This window comes from Lissotriton vulgaris, chromosome 8 (assembly GCF_964263255.1).
Source record: "Lissotriton vulgaris chromosome 8, aLisVul1.2, whole genome shotgun sequence".
Taxonomy (NCBI): Eukaryota; Metazoa; Chordata; class Amphibia; order Caudata; family Salamandridae; genus Lissotriton; species Lissotriton vulgaris.
The window spans coordinates 1,504,129,624-1,504,146,424 of NC_141696.1; the positions used below are offsets into that span (position 1 = coordinate 1,504,129,624).

At 40.1% G+C, this 16,801-nt stretch overlaps 1 protein-coding gene across 1 annotated transcript in view; it reads left to right on the plus strand.

Moving 5' to 3' along the window:
• The window catches only part of LOC147699006 (potassium/sodium hyperpolarization-activated cyclic nucleotide-gated channel 2-like), a 1,915,905-nt gene that overhangs the window by 1,170,906 nt on the left and 728,198 nt on the right, over positions 1-16,801 (plus strand). The window contains exon 5 of the mRNA XM_086933539.1: positions 2,740-2,901. Within this exon, the coding sequence (XP_086789665.1) occupies positions 2,740-2,901 (162 nt within the window). The remainder of the gene's footprint in view (positions 1-2,739; positions 2,902-16,801) is intronic.

A 16,801-nucleotide genomic window follows, 5' to 3' on the forward strand; every position in this document is an offset into this window, starting at 1 on the left:
CCTGCATGAAAAGTAAGAGAAAAACAAGGGGCCCGATTACTGGCTATTCTGAGACACTATAACGTGAGAAAGGGGAGCGGGGAGTGAGGGATTCACCAGGGACCAGCCCCATGTGACTTTGTTTAACACAACTGGTAGAGCGATACGTGACAGAGGTTGAGTGAGCTCAGGGAATGAAGAACCATTCATAGCAAGAAAGTCAGCCCCGTGACCCCTCAGTCCTCCCCTACCCCGTATCCGCCCGTGAAGCAAACAGCCCCTTTAGCCGTCCCCGTACCTTGTCTAGCCACACTTCTCCAGAAGTGCGGCGGGGCGGCTCGCGGGAACGGTGGCCTCCTGGCGCTCTTTCTCGGCTGGGCTGTCCGTCGTCTGCTTCCTCTTCGTGGCATTTCCCAAAACTGCTCAGTGTCTCCTCACTCGATCCCCACCCGGCTTTCGTGCCGTCTTCTTCCTGTAGGCAGGTTTTCACCGCTGTCTCGTTCTCTGATTGGGCACAGGCCGGTGACGTCACGGCTGATGAGTCCTCCTCCGGAACAGCCCAGGCCACGTTAAAGGGGCCACAGGAATCCTGTCCACGGGGCGGAAACGAAGAAGCATTAAAGTCCGGCTCATGTCCAGCAGCAGCCCCGTAACAACATTATATTGAAATATTTGTCTAACTATAATTTGGAGTGCTGGACCATATTGTGGTTATAAGATCTGTTTTTCTGTCTACAAGTCGCTGGGGTCGCTCCGCTCTCCAGGGGCTGGCTATAGTACTTTTCGCAACCATGGCTGAAACCATTAGCCACATTGTAGAATATTTTGCTCATGTTTCTTCCCCAGTCATGCACAGAATATGCCAACTAGCCTCCAGTGGAATAGTCTGGCCTACCTCCTCAAACATAACCTGTGTTATCTTGCCCCAATATTTCTTGATTATAGGACAGACCCACAGCATGTGGAAGAAGGAGCCCACTTCCTGACAGCCCCTAGCACAGTGGTTAGTGTCACAGCGACCCATTCGATGCATAAGGGTCCTGGAGGTGTAGAATCTATGAATGATACGAAGCTGCATAAGGCAGAAACGTGCCCTTATAGCTACCTCCCTGGGACTCTCTATTGCCTCCCCCTAATCATCGTCCTCAGCATTACCACCTCTGCCTCCCATGCCTCCTGCAAGGCGCCCAATATTCCTGGTGTGTGTCGTTAATAATCTTTCTGTATATCAAGGAGGTGACTTTATCTGGCTTTGGGTCTAGCAAAAGCCTGTCTTCCAGGGGTGTGTATTCCGGTAATTACTCACCCTTAGGAATATGAGCCCGTAAAACATGCCCCAGCTGCAAGTAACAGACCTTTTCTGTGTTGTGCATCTAGTATTCCACTTTTAAATCCTCAAACTAGATTATGACTTGCCTTCTCCAGACGTCTCCAAGGTGGTCTATCCCCAAGAGACCCCATTTATGGAATTCCTTCAAGCCACCCACTTACCACAGAAGATCACTGTCCCACAGTAGAGTCCTTTCCGTAAATCTATCCACCCATCCAAGGAATTTTGAGGCTTGCCTCAATACACAGGCAACTGTTTGTGTGTGCGGTGGTAGCTGTCTCTCCATCCTTCTGTGATATAGCGCCTCCTGTCGTCCCATCGAGTGGCGATCAACTCTAAAAGCAGGTTCCTCCCGTCCTTCTAATACCAAGTCATTGATTGTGACCAGTTGAGCAGCCCAGTAATACTTTCTAAAGTTGGGAATTGCCAGACCCCCATCAAATAGTTTGTGGAGGGCTATCCTCCAACTACCACCATCCCATAGGAGCTGTCTTAATTCACTGTCCACTTTATGAAAGAAGTCATTCTGTACTTTGTAGTGAGTGTCCTATAAGACGTACAGTAAACGTGGCAGTGTCATCATTTCAAACAGAGCGGCCCTTCTCATTAGGGACATCGGTAATTGTCCCCAGTGTGTCACATATCTTCGCAACCTGGCCAGTTGCTGGAGAAGGTTATCCTACAGGAATTCAGCACAATTCCTGGATATCACTATACCCAGGTATTTAAATTTATCTTTTATTGAGAGGGATTGTCCACTAGTCGGAAGGGGTGGGATGGTTCCCGGCAGAAGGAACAGGAGGGATTTAGCCCAGTTAATTTGGTATCCAGAATAACTACCAAATAATTGGAATATGTGGATTAGCTGGCCGACAGTGAAGCAGAGACGCGTGGCATATAGGTGTGTGTCATTTATTGATCATTGTGTATTTATCTGATGTCTTTCACTCCTCTGTGTTTAGCCTAAGGCGGCTCGACCACACTACCCCCTAACCGAGCACTTTGGGATTGCCATAGCAAGCCCCTGTCCACACATAAGGGAACCCCTTGACTCTTTACACGGTATATCAGATTTTTGAAATATGACATAAAGAGCCAGCTCCCTATACCATGTGTCAACGATTAAATGCACTGGACTGCTATAGAGTGCTATTAAGTGAAATACATGGTAGTAGCTCAACTGCTCTATATTGGGTCTGATCTGGGCTTAGAAGGAATTTCACTTTCCTTGGATTCCCATTTCGTTTTTGCCTGCTTTGGAAGGTCTCCTTTTTAATGCCCTGTCCAAAGAATAATTCATGCTTGAGGTCAGCGTAGGAACGCTGAAAATGACTATGGTGACAACGTTGTACTTCCTCAGACGCATAATAGAAAGGTGATTTAAGTCTGCATAGGGATGAAGTGTAACCTTGAATATCTATCTTCTTTAGCTGACAGAATTGGAATTGTTTGTCAACGACCGGATAATACGAATCGGAAGCATGATTGGATTCATCGTGCTGGTACTGCATTGGAATGCTTGTATACAGTATGCCATAACTCGAACACATCCCTGTACTGAATCTTGCTGGATTTATAAGGAAAACCTTGAAGTGAGTAACTGAAATTATTCTTACTTCATAGAAAGTATCAGAAATGTACCGACTATATTTTTTCACTAATTATCATAACGAGCAACAAATTATTGTTTTATTGGCATCCTACTGGAACAGTTACATTGTGCGTAGATGTCAGTGCCTCCTACAAGGTAAAAATGATTAATTCCATTACAATCGTTGCTTGTGGTGCTGATTTGCAATTTATGTATTCCTAAAATGAATCTCTGCTGTCTTTCACTATGAGCCTCTTGTATTTCCCACATATTTTTTTTAGGTTCATGTGTCTCTTTTTTAACACACTTTAGAGATTTAGGGCCATATGTATGAAGCAAATTTGCATTCGCAAAGGCCGAAATCTGGTCCAAAATAAGGAACTCTAAATTTGCGATTCCTTATTTTTCAATTGCATTTAAGGAATCGCAAATTTTGCGATTCCTTAAATGCAATGTATGAAGCCAAAAACAATTCAAAAATGCCCTTAAGGAATTGCAAATTACCACCAACTTCTACTTTGTGGTAAGTTGCGATTTCCTTGAAAAATGCACATTTCAGCATTTTTCAAAGTGCCATGTGAAGCACATACATGCCCTTAGGGCATGTATGTTCACCCACATGTGCCCCCATGCATATTTCAGGGGTGCAACAGGGTGTCCTTTGGACACCCCTGCTTCCTTGAAATTATTCTCAATTTGCGATTTTCAAAATGCGAATCGCAAAATTGAGAATACCTTCCCATTCATTCCTATGGGCCTCCTGGCCCATAGGAATGAATGGCGATTTGCTAATCACAATTAAGGAATGCTAAGAATTCGTAAAAAAAAGCGAATTTGTACATACATACCAATTTGCGATTCTGAAATAGCGATTTCTTAAAAATCGCTTTTTCAGAATCGCAAATCGGTACCTTCATACATATGGCCCTTACCCTCCTTTCACATGACCTAAATCCAATTTGTGCATGAGGATTTTACTTTAATAAAAAAATTGATTAATTGTTTTTTTCAATGTTTCAATGCACTAATCAGTGATCTTTATAAAAAGAGGAAACTGCATTTTGTACTCAATTCAGTTCAAGATTCTTTATTCGGTTATTAAAACTCAATAACCATAAAAGTACAGATAAAATCACAACCAGTTAAGAAATTCATCATAAGCACCATTATCAATTTGTCATAGATACATAAACAGTTTTCCATAATACCAAAGAAATATCTACATAATTCCAGAGACAGTTCAGTAAAATTTCATAAGCAAAACATTATAAATTTTCGTAATTTAAAATAATTTTTTTAAAAACGAGGAAATAAATACGACAGTTAAAATATTGTCCAGTTTTTGTACAGCTAAAAAGGCAGGGCGACAGCGATTTACGTACATCATCTTCAGTAGAGGAATAACCAATCTTCGTCTGGGTTTAGTGTAAAATTTACAGAAGAATAAAATGTGCATGTTTGATTGCTCTGACAAGTCATCGCAGGGACATTTGATCAGGTGTTTTGACCAGTCCTTCATATCTGGGAAACTAAATAACCGAAACAATAGGTTAAACCTAAAACGGGTTAATAAAAACCTCTCGTAATCGGTCATTTGAGGTTTTACATATGGCTGCATTTTTTTTGAAATTACAATTTGTGCATGTGCTTCTACAGATTTCTTTTTCATTTCTGTTTTTCATTTCTGTTTGCACTCTGCGATCATGTAAAAATGCCATACATTTCCCTTTCAAAACTTTCCTAGAGATATTACTTAAAGAGGTTGAGCCATTAAAATTGTGTGCTGTTCCCAGATCCTCAAGAAATTTCTTCACGTTCGACAACCAACAAATTTTGCCCATCTTTTCTAAGCCTAACACTTTATTCAGAATCACACGGTTTAGACCGCATTCGTCAGTTGTCCAAACTCTGTGTCATAACAATATCGGGGCAATTCTTATAATATCTACTAGATATGGTTCCCCAAGTTCTGTATGGCAAGCGTACGTAGAAACACTTCTCGGGACAGCCAGAAGGTATTTCATAAAATCGTTTTCTACCACCTGTAGACATGTCACATTGGTGTGCCCCCACAGGCCCGCGCCATAAGTCACTATTGCTAAGCAGGTTGCCTTATATACAGTTAACATTGCCTCTATAGGCTTCCTGCCCATTTTATGGCTGAAATTTTTTAACGCCATTATCGCTTTACAATACAACAGTTTTCTGGTCTTGATTGTAGTATTCCAATTACCAGTGTGATCGAATAGAACTACTAAATAGGAAAAGGTTGGGGTAAAATCGACTGGGGTTGTACCGATAAAAAGTGATTTCCTCTTTTTATTTGTGCCTCTTCCGCAGGTCATTGTAAAAGTTTTAGTACAATTTATCTTTAAGTTTAATCCAATCATAAAATTTGCACAGGAGGTGACTAGGGCTTGCATGACCAGTGGGGTTCGGGCCATCAAGACAGCATCATCAGCATACAAAAATGTGGGCACTGGTCTTTCTCCTGCCATAGGCAAGTCCCTACATTCCTTCAAGAGAATATTCTCCACTTCGTGAATATAGAGAGTGAAGAGGAGTGGGGCCAGCACACAGCCTTGACGTACGCCCCTAGCTATTCTAAAAGAATCAGTGCATTCTCCATATTTCCCAAATCTGACTCTAGCAGATGTGCCCTGATACAATTCCCTTAAGAAATTTATAATTGATATGTCAACCCCCATATTGCTCAAAACCAACCAAAGTTTGCTATGTGACACGCAGTCAAATGCTGAGGTTAAATCTATCAAAGTTAAAAATAATCGACCCTCTTTGGCCTTTGTGTATTTCTCTATTAAAATGTGTAGGTTCAACACTGGTCAATTGTACTAAGGCCTTTCCGAAACCCGTATTGTAAATCGCTGATTATCTTCTTTTCATCCACCCATATTTGAAGCCTATTTAAGATAACCCTTCCAAAAACTTTAATAGTGCTATCCAGAAGTGGAATGGGACGGTAACATTGACAGCTAAGTCTGTCCCCTTTTTTAAATATAGGAACAATTGTTGATTCTCGCCATGATGAAAGAGGACCATTCTGGAAAGTGAAATTAAGAACTCTTGCCAGGATCGGGGCCCATAAGTCGATATAATTTTTATATAGGTCTACCGGTACCCCGTCAGGTCCTGGTGCTTTGCCACCCAAACTTGCCTTAATACTAGCGCTGACTTCTTCTACAGAGAAGTCATATGTCTGGCTATTCTTTAAGTAGGACTCTTCTATATTAATGGTTTTGAGGGGTGAACACTCACCTAACGGGCTTTCGAGAGAATATCATTCTTCAAAATGTTTCACCCACTCTGGTGCAGATATTGCTACCTCTATTGTGGCAGTACCGATATAATTCGAAAAGGGAGAGTTTACAACTTTCCAGAATGCAGCTGTGTCTCGGCTTGACGAGGCCTCGCACAGAGCATCCCAAGTTGCCTGTTTTATAGTGTCTTTCCTTTTTCTTAGCGCCTGTTTATAGATGTATCTACATTCCTTAATTAACGTACTATCTTTAACTGGCGCGTGCAATGCGTTTTTTAAGTTTGAATATGCTTTAGTGCATGCTGAATCAAACCAACTTACTCGGGGCTTTTTAGGACCTTTTGTATTAACCCAAGGAAGTTTTTTGATTTGTTTGATGATTAATAGAAAATTATTTACAGCAACCCCATCGTCAATGTTTGCGTCAGTGCATGCCACAAACTGGGCAAGGTACTCCTCACTATTTTTTTAAGGAAATCCTCGGGGACTATTTTTGACCATTGTAAGGAATAGCCATTTGTCCTATTCCTAGTGATATTGTCCACATGTATATTAGGGGTTCCTAACTGACATAGAGTACTATGTGTGCTTTGCAGCACTATTCTAAGGGGGTAATGGTCACTCAATGAGTTATCAAGAGTACTAAATGACTGAATCATCCCCCCATGCCTCACAGTCATGATTATATATTCAATCGTGGTTGTAGCGGGGGTGGGGAGGAATGAACATTCTGAGCTGACCAAGCTGTTTGCAAATCCCATGTCGAACACGAACATAATCTCATTTAAGTGATCTCTACACTTTGTATGTTCAAAGTGGGGCAAGATGGTATCTTTGTCGAGCACAATGCCACATGTGCCTCTTTCAGCACTTGCACATAGGGAGCAGTTAAAGTCTCCTGCCCAAATTACGCAGACATCTCTAGATCTTTGTGTTACAATGGCTTTTATGTTCCTTCCTAATCGTTTAAAAGTATTATCCATTTCATCATTCTGGATATTATTGTAAAAATTCACTATAACCAGAGAGAACTCAGGGTCAATGGTAATATGGAGAATATGATAAAACCTGTCACTGAAAACAAAATCAATTTTAGTATATGACAACATGTTTGATACGTATGTGCATAATCCCCCTTTTGCCCTTCCATGGGGGGAACTAATGGCTGGGGAGAAATAGGTCCTAAAACCGTTAACATGGTCTGGTTCTATAGACCAGGTTTCTTGTAATCATATAACATCTTGAACATTCACAAAATTAATCCAGATTTCGTTTGCCAGCTTTGACTTTAGACCAGCTATGTTCCAGCTCACCATTGCCAATATATCCTTTTTCTTTAGACTAGCCAACTTGCCCAGGGTGCCCTCGGAGTCCAGATTATTCTCTCGAGATAGTTCTTTATCTGGAATGCTAAATATGCTATACACACTTGGGGGCTGTTCCTTTGTCTTGGGGTCTGTAAAACCTTCTTTGACCTTACTCTCTAACACCTCTCTAACACCTTTGGATGTATCAGAGCAGAGACAGGGCCTGTACCAATTGAGGTCTTGAGTGTTCCAGGATTTAGGGTAGTAGTAACTTCAGGGAGTCAGTCAATGTCCTCCATCCCCTGCAAAGCAGCGAAATGATTGAATGTTGGGACATTGAACCTGGTCCCCTGTCTATCCCAGTCCCCTCCTAGCCGATAGGGGTTTGATCTAGAGATCTTTCGGCTAGTTAATGGATAGAAGTAGGACAGATACCGGGTTTGAATCCCTACATTCCCTACAAATGGGTTCCAGCCACAAATGTGTCTAACAGTGCGTCTGGTAAACAGACATAATATCGAATCCAAAATATAGACTGGACATAATATCGAGGAAAAAATATAGACTAGACAAAATATCGACCAGACATAATATAGACTACAAAAATATCGAGTTATATCGATATTAATAGCCAAAATATTGAATCAAAAATATAGACTAGACATAATATCGACTAGATACAATATAGACAAAAGAAAATGGAAAATAAGGTAAGTTTTTACTAATTTTTAATAATTGTGTAATATAAATCTGTAGCGGGTAGTGGGTTTATAGGGGAATAGGGTGGGGAGTAATTTAAATATAATTAATTAATTATGTAATTATTAATAATAATTGCAAAATAATTAATAATTGGTAATTAAATAAAAAATAATTGGTAATTAATAATAATTGATAAATTGATAAATAATTAATTTATAGTACATTAGTTTCAGTAGCGGGTAGTGGGTTTATAGGGGAATAGGGTGGAAAGTAATTTAAATATAATTAATTAATTATGTAAATTAATATTAATTGTAAAATAACTAATAATAGGTAATTAAATAAAAAATAATTGGTAATTAATAATAATTTATTAATTGATAAATAATTAATTTATAGTAAATTAGTTTCAGTAGCGGGTTGTGGGTTTATAGGGGAATAGGGTGGGAAGTAAATCAATAATTAATTATTTAATTGAGTAAATTATTTAAATTTTTTAATTAATTAATAAGTGTCCATGAAATTAAAATTAATTGGTAAATACAAGTTATTGGTATAGGAAATTAAATTTACTTGGTACTGATATTTCTATAAATAATAATTAATTATGAAGTTTTGCCTTTTTTTACTGTTGCACTCACTGGAGTGGGAATAGTAATTTTTACCCCTACGCTATCCAACGCTTTCCCTACTGTAGCACCCAGTGGAGTGGGAATAGTAGTTTTAACCCCTACGCTATCCAACGCTTTCCCTACAGTTGCACCCACTGGAGTGGGAATAGTAATTTTAACCCCTACGCTATCCAACGCTTTCCCTACTGTTGCACCCACTGGAGTGGGAATAGTAATTTTAACCCCTACGCTATCCAACGCTTTCCCTACTGTAGCACCCACTGGAGTGGGAATAGTAATTTTAACCCCTACGCTATCCAACGCTTTTGCTACTGTTGCACCCACTGAAGTGGGAATAGTAATCTTTACCCCTACGCTATCCAGCTCTTTCCCTACTGTTGCACCCACTGGAGTGGGAATAGTAATTGTAACCCTTACGCTATCCAGCGCTTTCCCTACTGTTGCACCCACTGGAGTGGGAATAGTAATTTTAACCCCTACGCTATCCAACGCTTTCCCTACTGTTGCACCTACTGGAGTGGGAATAGTAATTTTAACCCCTACGCTATCCAACGCTTTCCCTACTGTAGCACCCACTGGAGTGGGAATAGTAATTTTAACCCCTGCGCTATCCAACGCTTTCCCTACTGTTGCACCCACTGGAGTGGGAATAGTAATCTTTACCCCTAGGCTATCCAGCGCTTTCCCTACTGTTGCACCCACTGGAGTGGGAATAGTAATTTAAACCCCTACGCTATCCAATGCTTTCCCTACTGTAGCACCCACTGGAGTGGGAATAGTAATTTGAACCCCTACGCTATCCAACGCTTTCCCTACTGTAGCATCCACTGGAGTGGGAATAGTAATTTTTACCCCTACGCTATCCAACCTCTCCCTACTGTTGCACCCACTGGAGTGGGAATAGTAATTTTTACCCCTAAGCTATCCAGCGCTTTCCCTACTGTTGCACCCACTGGAGTGGGAATAGTAAATTTTACCCCTACGCTATCCAACGCTTTCCCTACTGTTGAACCCACTGGAGTGGGAATAGTAAATTTTACCCCTACGCTATCCAACGCTTTAGCTATTGTAGAATTCACTACAGTTGTTACAATACATTTTAATCATTTTGCTATGCTACTGTAAAATTATTATATATGTTTATTTAATAATATTTTTTATATAAATATATATGTATTTTTTTTTAATTTACAATAAATATGTATTAATATAACATTAATTTAATAATTTTAAGTACGTTTATAATAAATATATTTATTATTACATTAGTTTTAACTTAATTTAAAGACATTTAAAAAAACGATATTTTTACAGTCTATATTTTAGTAACTCGATATTTTAGAGTCGATATTTTAGTACTTACCTGTTTAAAGATAGCCAGTCGATATTTTGTCCATCGATATTTTATCAACGATATTATGGTAACTCGATATTTTTGAGGTCGATATAATTTCAGTGATCCAGTGCGTCTATCTCTAAAATTTACAATTATACAGTCCCCCGGTAAATCTTTGTGTGTATGTCCAATCCAGGCCACTCTACGGTCATTTATGATTTCTGCTTGTACATACCCTGGGAGGAGTCTATATGTATTTAACCAGTGAACCACCTTATTTTGTAGAGTTACATGGGGTTCCTCTCTATCATTCTGTAGCACCGGGACGCCCGTCAGTACCACGGTGTAAGGCATTGACTCCGGTGGTAAGTCTATGCTTGGATGTCTGACCTTCTGGGTATCAATACTATCTTTAACTGTGTCTCTGACAGGGTTTACCACTGTTTTAGACATTAAGACCTCTCTTTCCACCGTTTTATTGGCAATATTATTAGTTTACTGGGCTCTATTATCTGGGGCTGAAGGTTGCTGTTTTGGTCGGTTTCCGCCCTCTATCGCTAAAGTAGATGTTTTTTGGGGAGGTTTAGAAATGCTGCTAACTGTGGTAGGAATTTTAACAGGATCTGTAATGTCCCTATGTAAGTCCTTCGTGTTGATTTGTTTCAATATAGCCGAGTTGCCCAGTGCCAATCTTTCTAGGTTCTCTATTTTACTGGTCAGAACTTTTGTTCTTTCCAGCAGTGGTAAGATTAATGATCTCAGCATCTGCTCTAAATGAATCATAAAACCTACAGGGTTAGGTGGTAATGATTCCAGATCAACCGTAGCAGTCTCTACACTATTATGAGTGTCAGAAGTGGTTAAGTGGCCCTCACGTACTTCCACAGGGTGTCCTTGAACAGTAGGGGCTGATTTATGTTGATTGCGACTGCCTTTACCCTTACTCCTATATGGTTTTTTAGTGATATCGGTTTCCTTTTGAATATTTTTCTCGCCCATTTTTCTTTGTAGGGGGCTCTCATTTTGTAATCCAACAGTTATATTTGTCAACAAAGAAGCACCCGAGCACTCTAAATTAATGACATTGTTATCTAAAGTGGAGTGCTCAACCGATGAAAGGGGGGTTGTAATGTGGGCGTTAAAGATAACCTGGTAGCCGAGGGAGGGGATACAGATGGTATACATGATGTAAATTGTGTGCCGTTAGTATCAGCGGGCCTAGGGAACTCTGCAAAAGAATCCATGAGCATAGAGTCTGAGATGTTTGCCAGTGTTGCAGAGGTATTAGTGGCCATTGAAGGTAAACACATGTTAGGGGGCAGCGAGAGCCGTCTCTCAGTTCTCTCAATAGCAGTTACAACCACCCCTATAGTCTTTTGTAACATCCTGTCTATTGCAGTCAGGGTTGGCAAAGGGGTGGTAGTACCTTTTTTCAACCTGGAGGTGGATTGCGTGGTCATAGGAGTGTTCTTACCCATAATGCACGACAAAATTAACACAAATTAAATGTACCTTGATATCACAACGCAACTCCACAAAAAGTCCATATAGTGAAGCCAAGAGATGTGGCCCAGCCCAGCCTCGTCCAGCCCCGGATGGCCACAGACGGCCCGCCCTTTGCCCGGGCTTAGCCTGTCGTCGCCCGCGCGCGTCCCGGGGAATGTACAAGAGAATCGACAACGACCACCAAACCTAGGGACACCAAAACCAAATATAGCAGGCGTACAAACCAGAGCAAGAATGAAGGAACAGCACTTGACAAAAACCTAACAAATAACTTGGTACTGAACTTATCAACAGAGGTTCTATCTGAGACACATAATCAAATTCTTAATAAAGGCCTATCTTTTTGCCCAACGGCACAATGGGATTTGGTCAAAACAAAAGTTGACCTTTTTAAGTTCACAAGGAAACTTAAGCTTCACTCTTTCTTCAACGATAATCCAAAACGACAAAATGCTACCTATACCAGTCAACAAACAAGTGACATGACAGCACAGGATCTGGAAAACAGTAATCTGTTATTACATCTGGCAACAGACACTGACCCAGACCACTTAGAACTACTGACGACAACGACAGAAGACTTGGGTAGCGACATCTTCCATTCAAAACCAAGTGTACTAAAGAAAAAAACAAAGTTCACTCCCTCATTACCAGCAGGAAACTCTATTGACATGTTCTCAAAAAGAGTGTCTGAGGATCTAGACAAGGAATTTCAGAAATATAAAGTAAAACAGAAATATACTCCTAATAACACCTCTGCAAAAGAAAGAGCGGCATTGAATGAACTGAGACGCAATGAAAATTTAATAATCAAAGAAGCAGACAAAGGAGGGAACGTGGTTCTTTTAAATACCTCAGATTACCTACTGGAAGCCCAAAGACAACTGGAGGACAAAACATGTTACCAAATGTTGGACCACAATCCCACCCAACATATTCAAGACAAACTAATTACCTTACAGAACCTCTGGTATGAAAAAGGATTACTGAGCACAGAAGAAAAAAATCTACTTTACATCAATAACCCAATCACACCAACATTATACCTATTGCCTAAAGTGCACAAGCCGGGAAGAAAACCAAAAGGACGACCAATAATTGCAGGCATAGATTCCATCTGCTCAAATGTAGGAGCATTTATAGATGCAGAATTACAATCCCTAATGAAAGCGCTACCATCTTTCCTAAAAGACACCAAGGATGTTTTACAAAAGTTAGAAAATATAACATGGCAAGAAGATTATTTCCTTATAACAATTGACATCAGTAGTCTGTACACCTCAATTAGACACTCCGATGGACTAGCTGCAGCAAGGAAATATCTACAGACCAGATCAGTCCATCTAACTGCACGAAGCAAAATGGTCTTGGACCTATTAGAATTCTGCCTCTTTAACAACTACTTCATCTTCAACGGGAAGTAGTATGCTAAACTGCAAGGGACTGCAATGGGGGCCAAATTTGCCCCGCCCTACGCCTGCCTTTTGATGGGAGCAGTAGAAGAACACTGGCTCTGGCAAGAAAGATCTGATGACGTCACCGACAACATAATTATGTGGGGTCGCTACATAGATGATATTCTTCTAATTTAGCAAGGCAGTGAACAAAAGTTGAGAACCTTCATTAAATCTCTTGTACCTAACAGATGGGGTAATGAAATTACATATAACATTTCAAGAACAGAAATAGACTTCTTGGATTTAACTATCTATGTCTCGGATCAGCAATTACAGACAAAAATACACAGGAAATCAACAGCTGTAAACTCAATTCTCCATGCCTCCAGCAGTCATCCATCACATACAATTGTAAATATTCCAGGAGGAGAATACAGACGGGCTCGTCTAAATTGTAGCTCAACTGAAGAATATCAAAGCTACTCTGAGGAAGTAACACAACGACTCAAACAAAGAGGCTACAAGGAACAATCACTAACCAAAGCTCAAGAAAAATTTTCAAAACTTGACAGACAATCCCTACTCCATAACAATGTTATCAAAGAGAAAAAATCAATTATTCGTTTCAATACTGAATATCACAGTGGCCAATATACTATTCGAAAAATCTTGAGCAGACACTGGCATCTTCTGAGAGATAACCCCACTCTATCAGATTCCCTAACAGACAAACCACAATTAGGATTTTCAAGAAGCAGGAACTTACGCGACATTCTTTGTCCTTCTCTCTTTGAAGTAAAGAACAAAATCAAGGACTTTCCACCACAAACTACAGGCTTCTACACCTGCACTAATTGCTCAATTTGCAAACTTGGCAACTCCAAGACTAAAGAAGTAAATATAAATGGACACAGATACAAAATCAAGGATTTCATCAACTGCGAAAGCACCAATGTAATATACTTGATCACATGTCCGTGTGGCAAACATTATATTGGGAGTTCAAGGAGACCCCTTAAAATTCGCATCCAAGAACATTATCGGAACATTCATAAAACAGACACCAGACAATCACTAGTGGAACACTTTTTGCAACATCATGGACATCACTTAACATTTTCCTTTGTAGGTATAAAAAGACTAAAGACACCGAAACGTGGTGGGGATTTGGACCGCCTCCTACGAAGAGAAGAAAGCTCACTGATCATAAAAATGGAGACAGTTGAAAAGGGCCTAAATCAAGAATACGAATGGCACCATTGGCTTGAGTAAACCATGCCTGTGAACTAGATTTTGATTTAATGACTTAATGACTGTGAATGGCCTCCTACTGTGAGCAAATTACCTTTACAACCATAGAAACATACTGAAAGTACTAGACTAACTAAATTGAGGATATCATCTTTCCATTTTATGTCAATGGAACATTTTTCGAATGTCTTGATACATTTTGATCCGATGTATAACTGAAAGAGTAAGCGATGTGACTGCCCATCGCACTTATCTGATATACGCTGATATTTGGTGTTCCCATATGTAAACTTGAGTATGGGGCCCTTTTACCCCACTTAGCACTGCTCTAGACTACTTCGGTGTAACTTTGCACACCTCCCCCGCAAATACAACAATATCGAAGTAATGTTAAATACTCCCCCTGCTATGCGCCATAATAAAACGCTGTTTTACGGACACCAGTATTGTCCATTCATATCCTCAACCATTGAATTTATTTAAATAATGCCACTTTGAAATGGCGGAGTCAAAAATTACGACCCGACACCTTTAATAAGTCCGTTGTTGATTACTACCAAACATGTCAGCCTGTCTGAAACTTCCGGGCCATCCGGCGATAATACCTATGAATGAACGAATAAATAGCACGACCAGCTTTTAGATATTATCGAATTTACTTAATCCAAAATGCATACCGTGCATAGCTTATCTGAAATATAAGAAATAAACTAAACAAACACTTTTTTCGCAATACAGCACTGACTCTGCCTTCCAGGTTAATTTTCTCCTTCCGGTTTAAAAGAGGCAGTCCGTAGTCATACATAAACACACACGCGAAAGCGGAAGGAACGACCTGCAGGCTCCCGACTACGTAACCCAGGGATTTTCCCTTACAAGTAAGTGCGGCTACCGTCTCTTTGGATAGGCTTCCTTTTGTAATAATTCCGCTGTGTCCGTAGGACTTTACTCTTGCCTAAATATGGGACCATTGTGTCCTTAGCACGTGGGCAATACGCCGATATTTAACAATCTTGTTAGCGTAATACTCTGTCGAAATCCCATACCGGAACCCACATGCCAGACTATTAAAACTATTTCCAATTACTAATTGGTCTTTCTAATTAGTTTTAAACAATAGTGTCCTCCTTTTCAAGTACCACACTTTTTGAGTGTAAAATTAAAGATGACTTAAGCTACCGAATTCTACTCCCTTTGACTAAACAATAAATATCGCTGTGCACTGCCTCCCAATTAAACCTGATGCAAAGAAGTCAAATACACTACAATATAGATAATGTTTTTTTTTACCAGTTTCGTAGAGAGAAGGCAATTAGATTGTTTAGGAATAGCTCACATTTCATAAAGTGAATTTTTGCTGGTTAAGGAAAAACGTTTTAAATGTACTGTTATCAATATAGTGGATAAACCTGTCTCTAAATGTAAATATTGTATTAACAGATCTTTACTTTGAAAAACCGGATTTTGGTTGAAAAATAATACAAATTATGATGAAGAACTGAAAAGAACAAATTGTAATATAAATAGGTATGCAGCACTAACTGTAAAGCCTCTTTTCCTGCTTCACATCCCTCTGGCATGTCAATTTGATCACTTGGAACTATACTGATCTGCTCGATTTTAATTTGATTATTTGATTTTTTTGAACCCTTTTCTGGTTGATAGCCAACTATACTCTTGCTTTATATACAAACCTCCCCAACACTTACGTATTATAAAATCACATAGGTGAATGTTCTTTCTTTGCTTGCTATTCACCTTTTCTTATGTTCTAAACTTGTCACCGAGGCTCTTCTCTACACTGATCACTAATCAGAAACTTCACTTTAGAAGGAAATTGGTGTTTTCTGTTTCACTCTAATCATTTTCCTTTCCATTTTTTCACTCACTGGTATTGGGGTCAAAGGTCAGTTTTCAGGCCACTCGTTTCACACATGTACCTCTGATCTTTTATAGCCTTGAAAAAGCCCTGGCGCGAATCGCCACAGGGGGCGAAACACGTGTCGGCTGTTCATGTCTTTTACCTAAATTAATAAAGAGCATCTTTCTAGACAAAATGGACTTTTGATTCTAATCATATGAGCAAGGATTCAGCCTAATGATATAAAGAACTACTGCTAACACGCTCACTATCCCCCTAAAGAGCGTCCCGTAGGGAGTGTCGGCCTTTTGTGCGCCTCCTGGCGCGTAGGTAGGCGTGTGCGGCCGGAGAAGTCCCGCTATGCCTTATGGGAGGTGTAGTCCCCCAGCTCTGCGGCCGCAGGTGTTCCAAGGTGCGGCAGCGGGGGGGACTATTAGCTGGCAGGTAAGGATCTCCCTTCGCGGTTCCGAGCGACGGCAAGCCCAAGTAGCAAGTCAGCAGGTCAGGAAAGTTCCCCTAGGCTGCAGCAGCTGTTCTTTCAGTTTAAGCAGCGTCTCCACATTTTGTACTCAATAAAACCCTTGTTTAAAATGCCTCCTGAAAAGAGACTTTTTGACTTAATAACGCAGTAA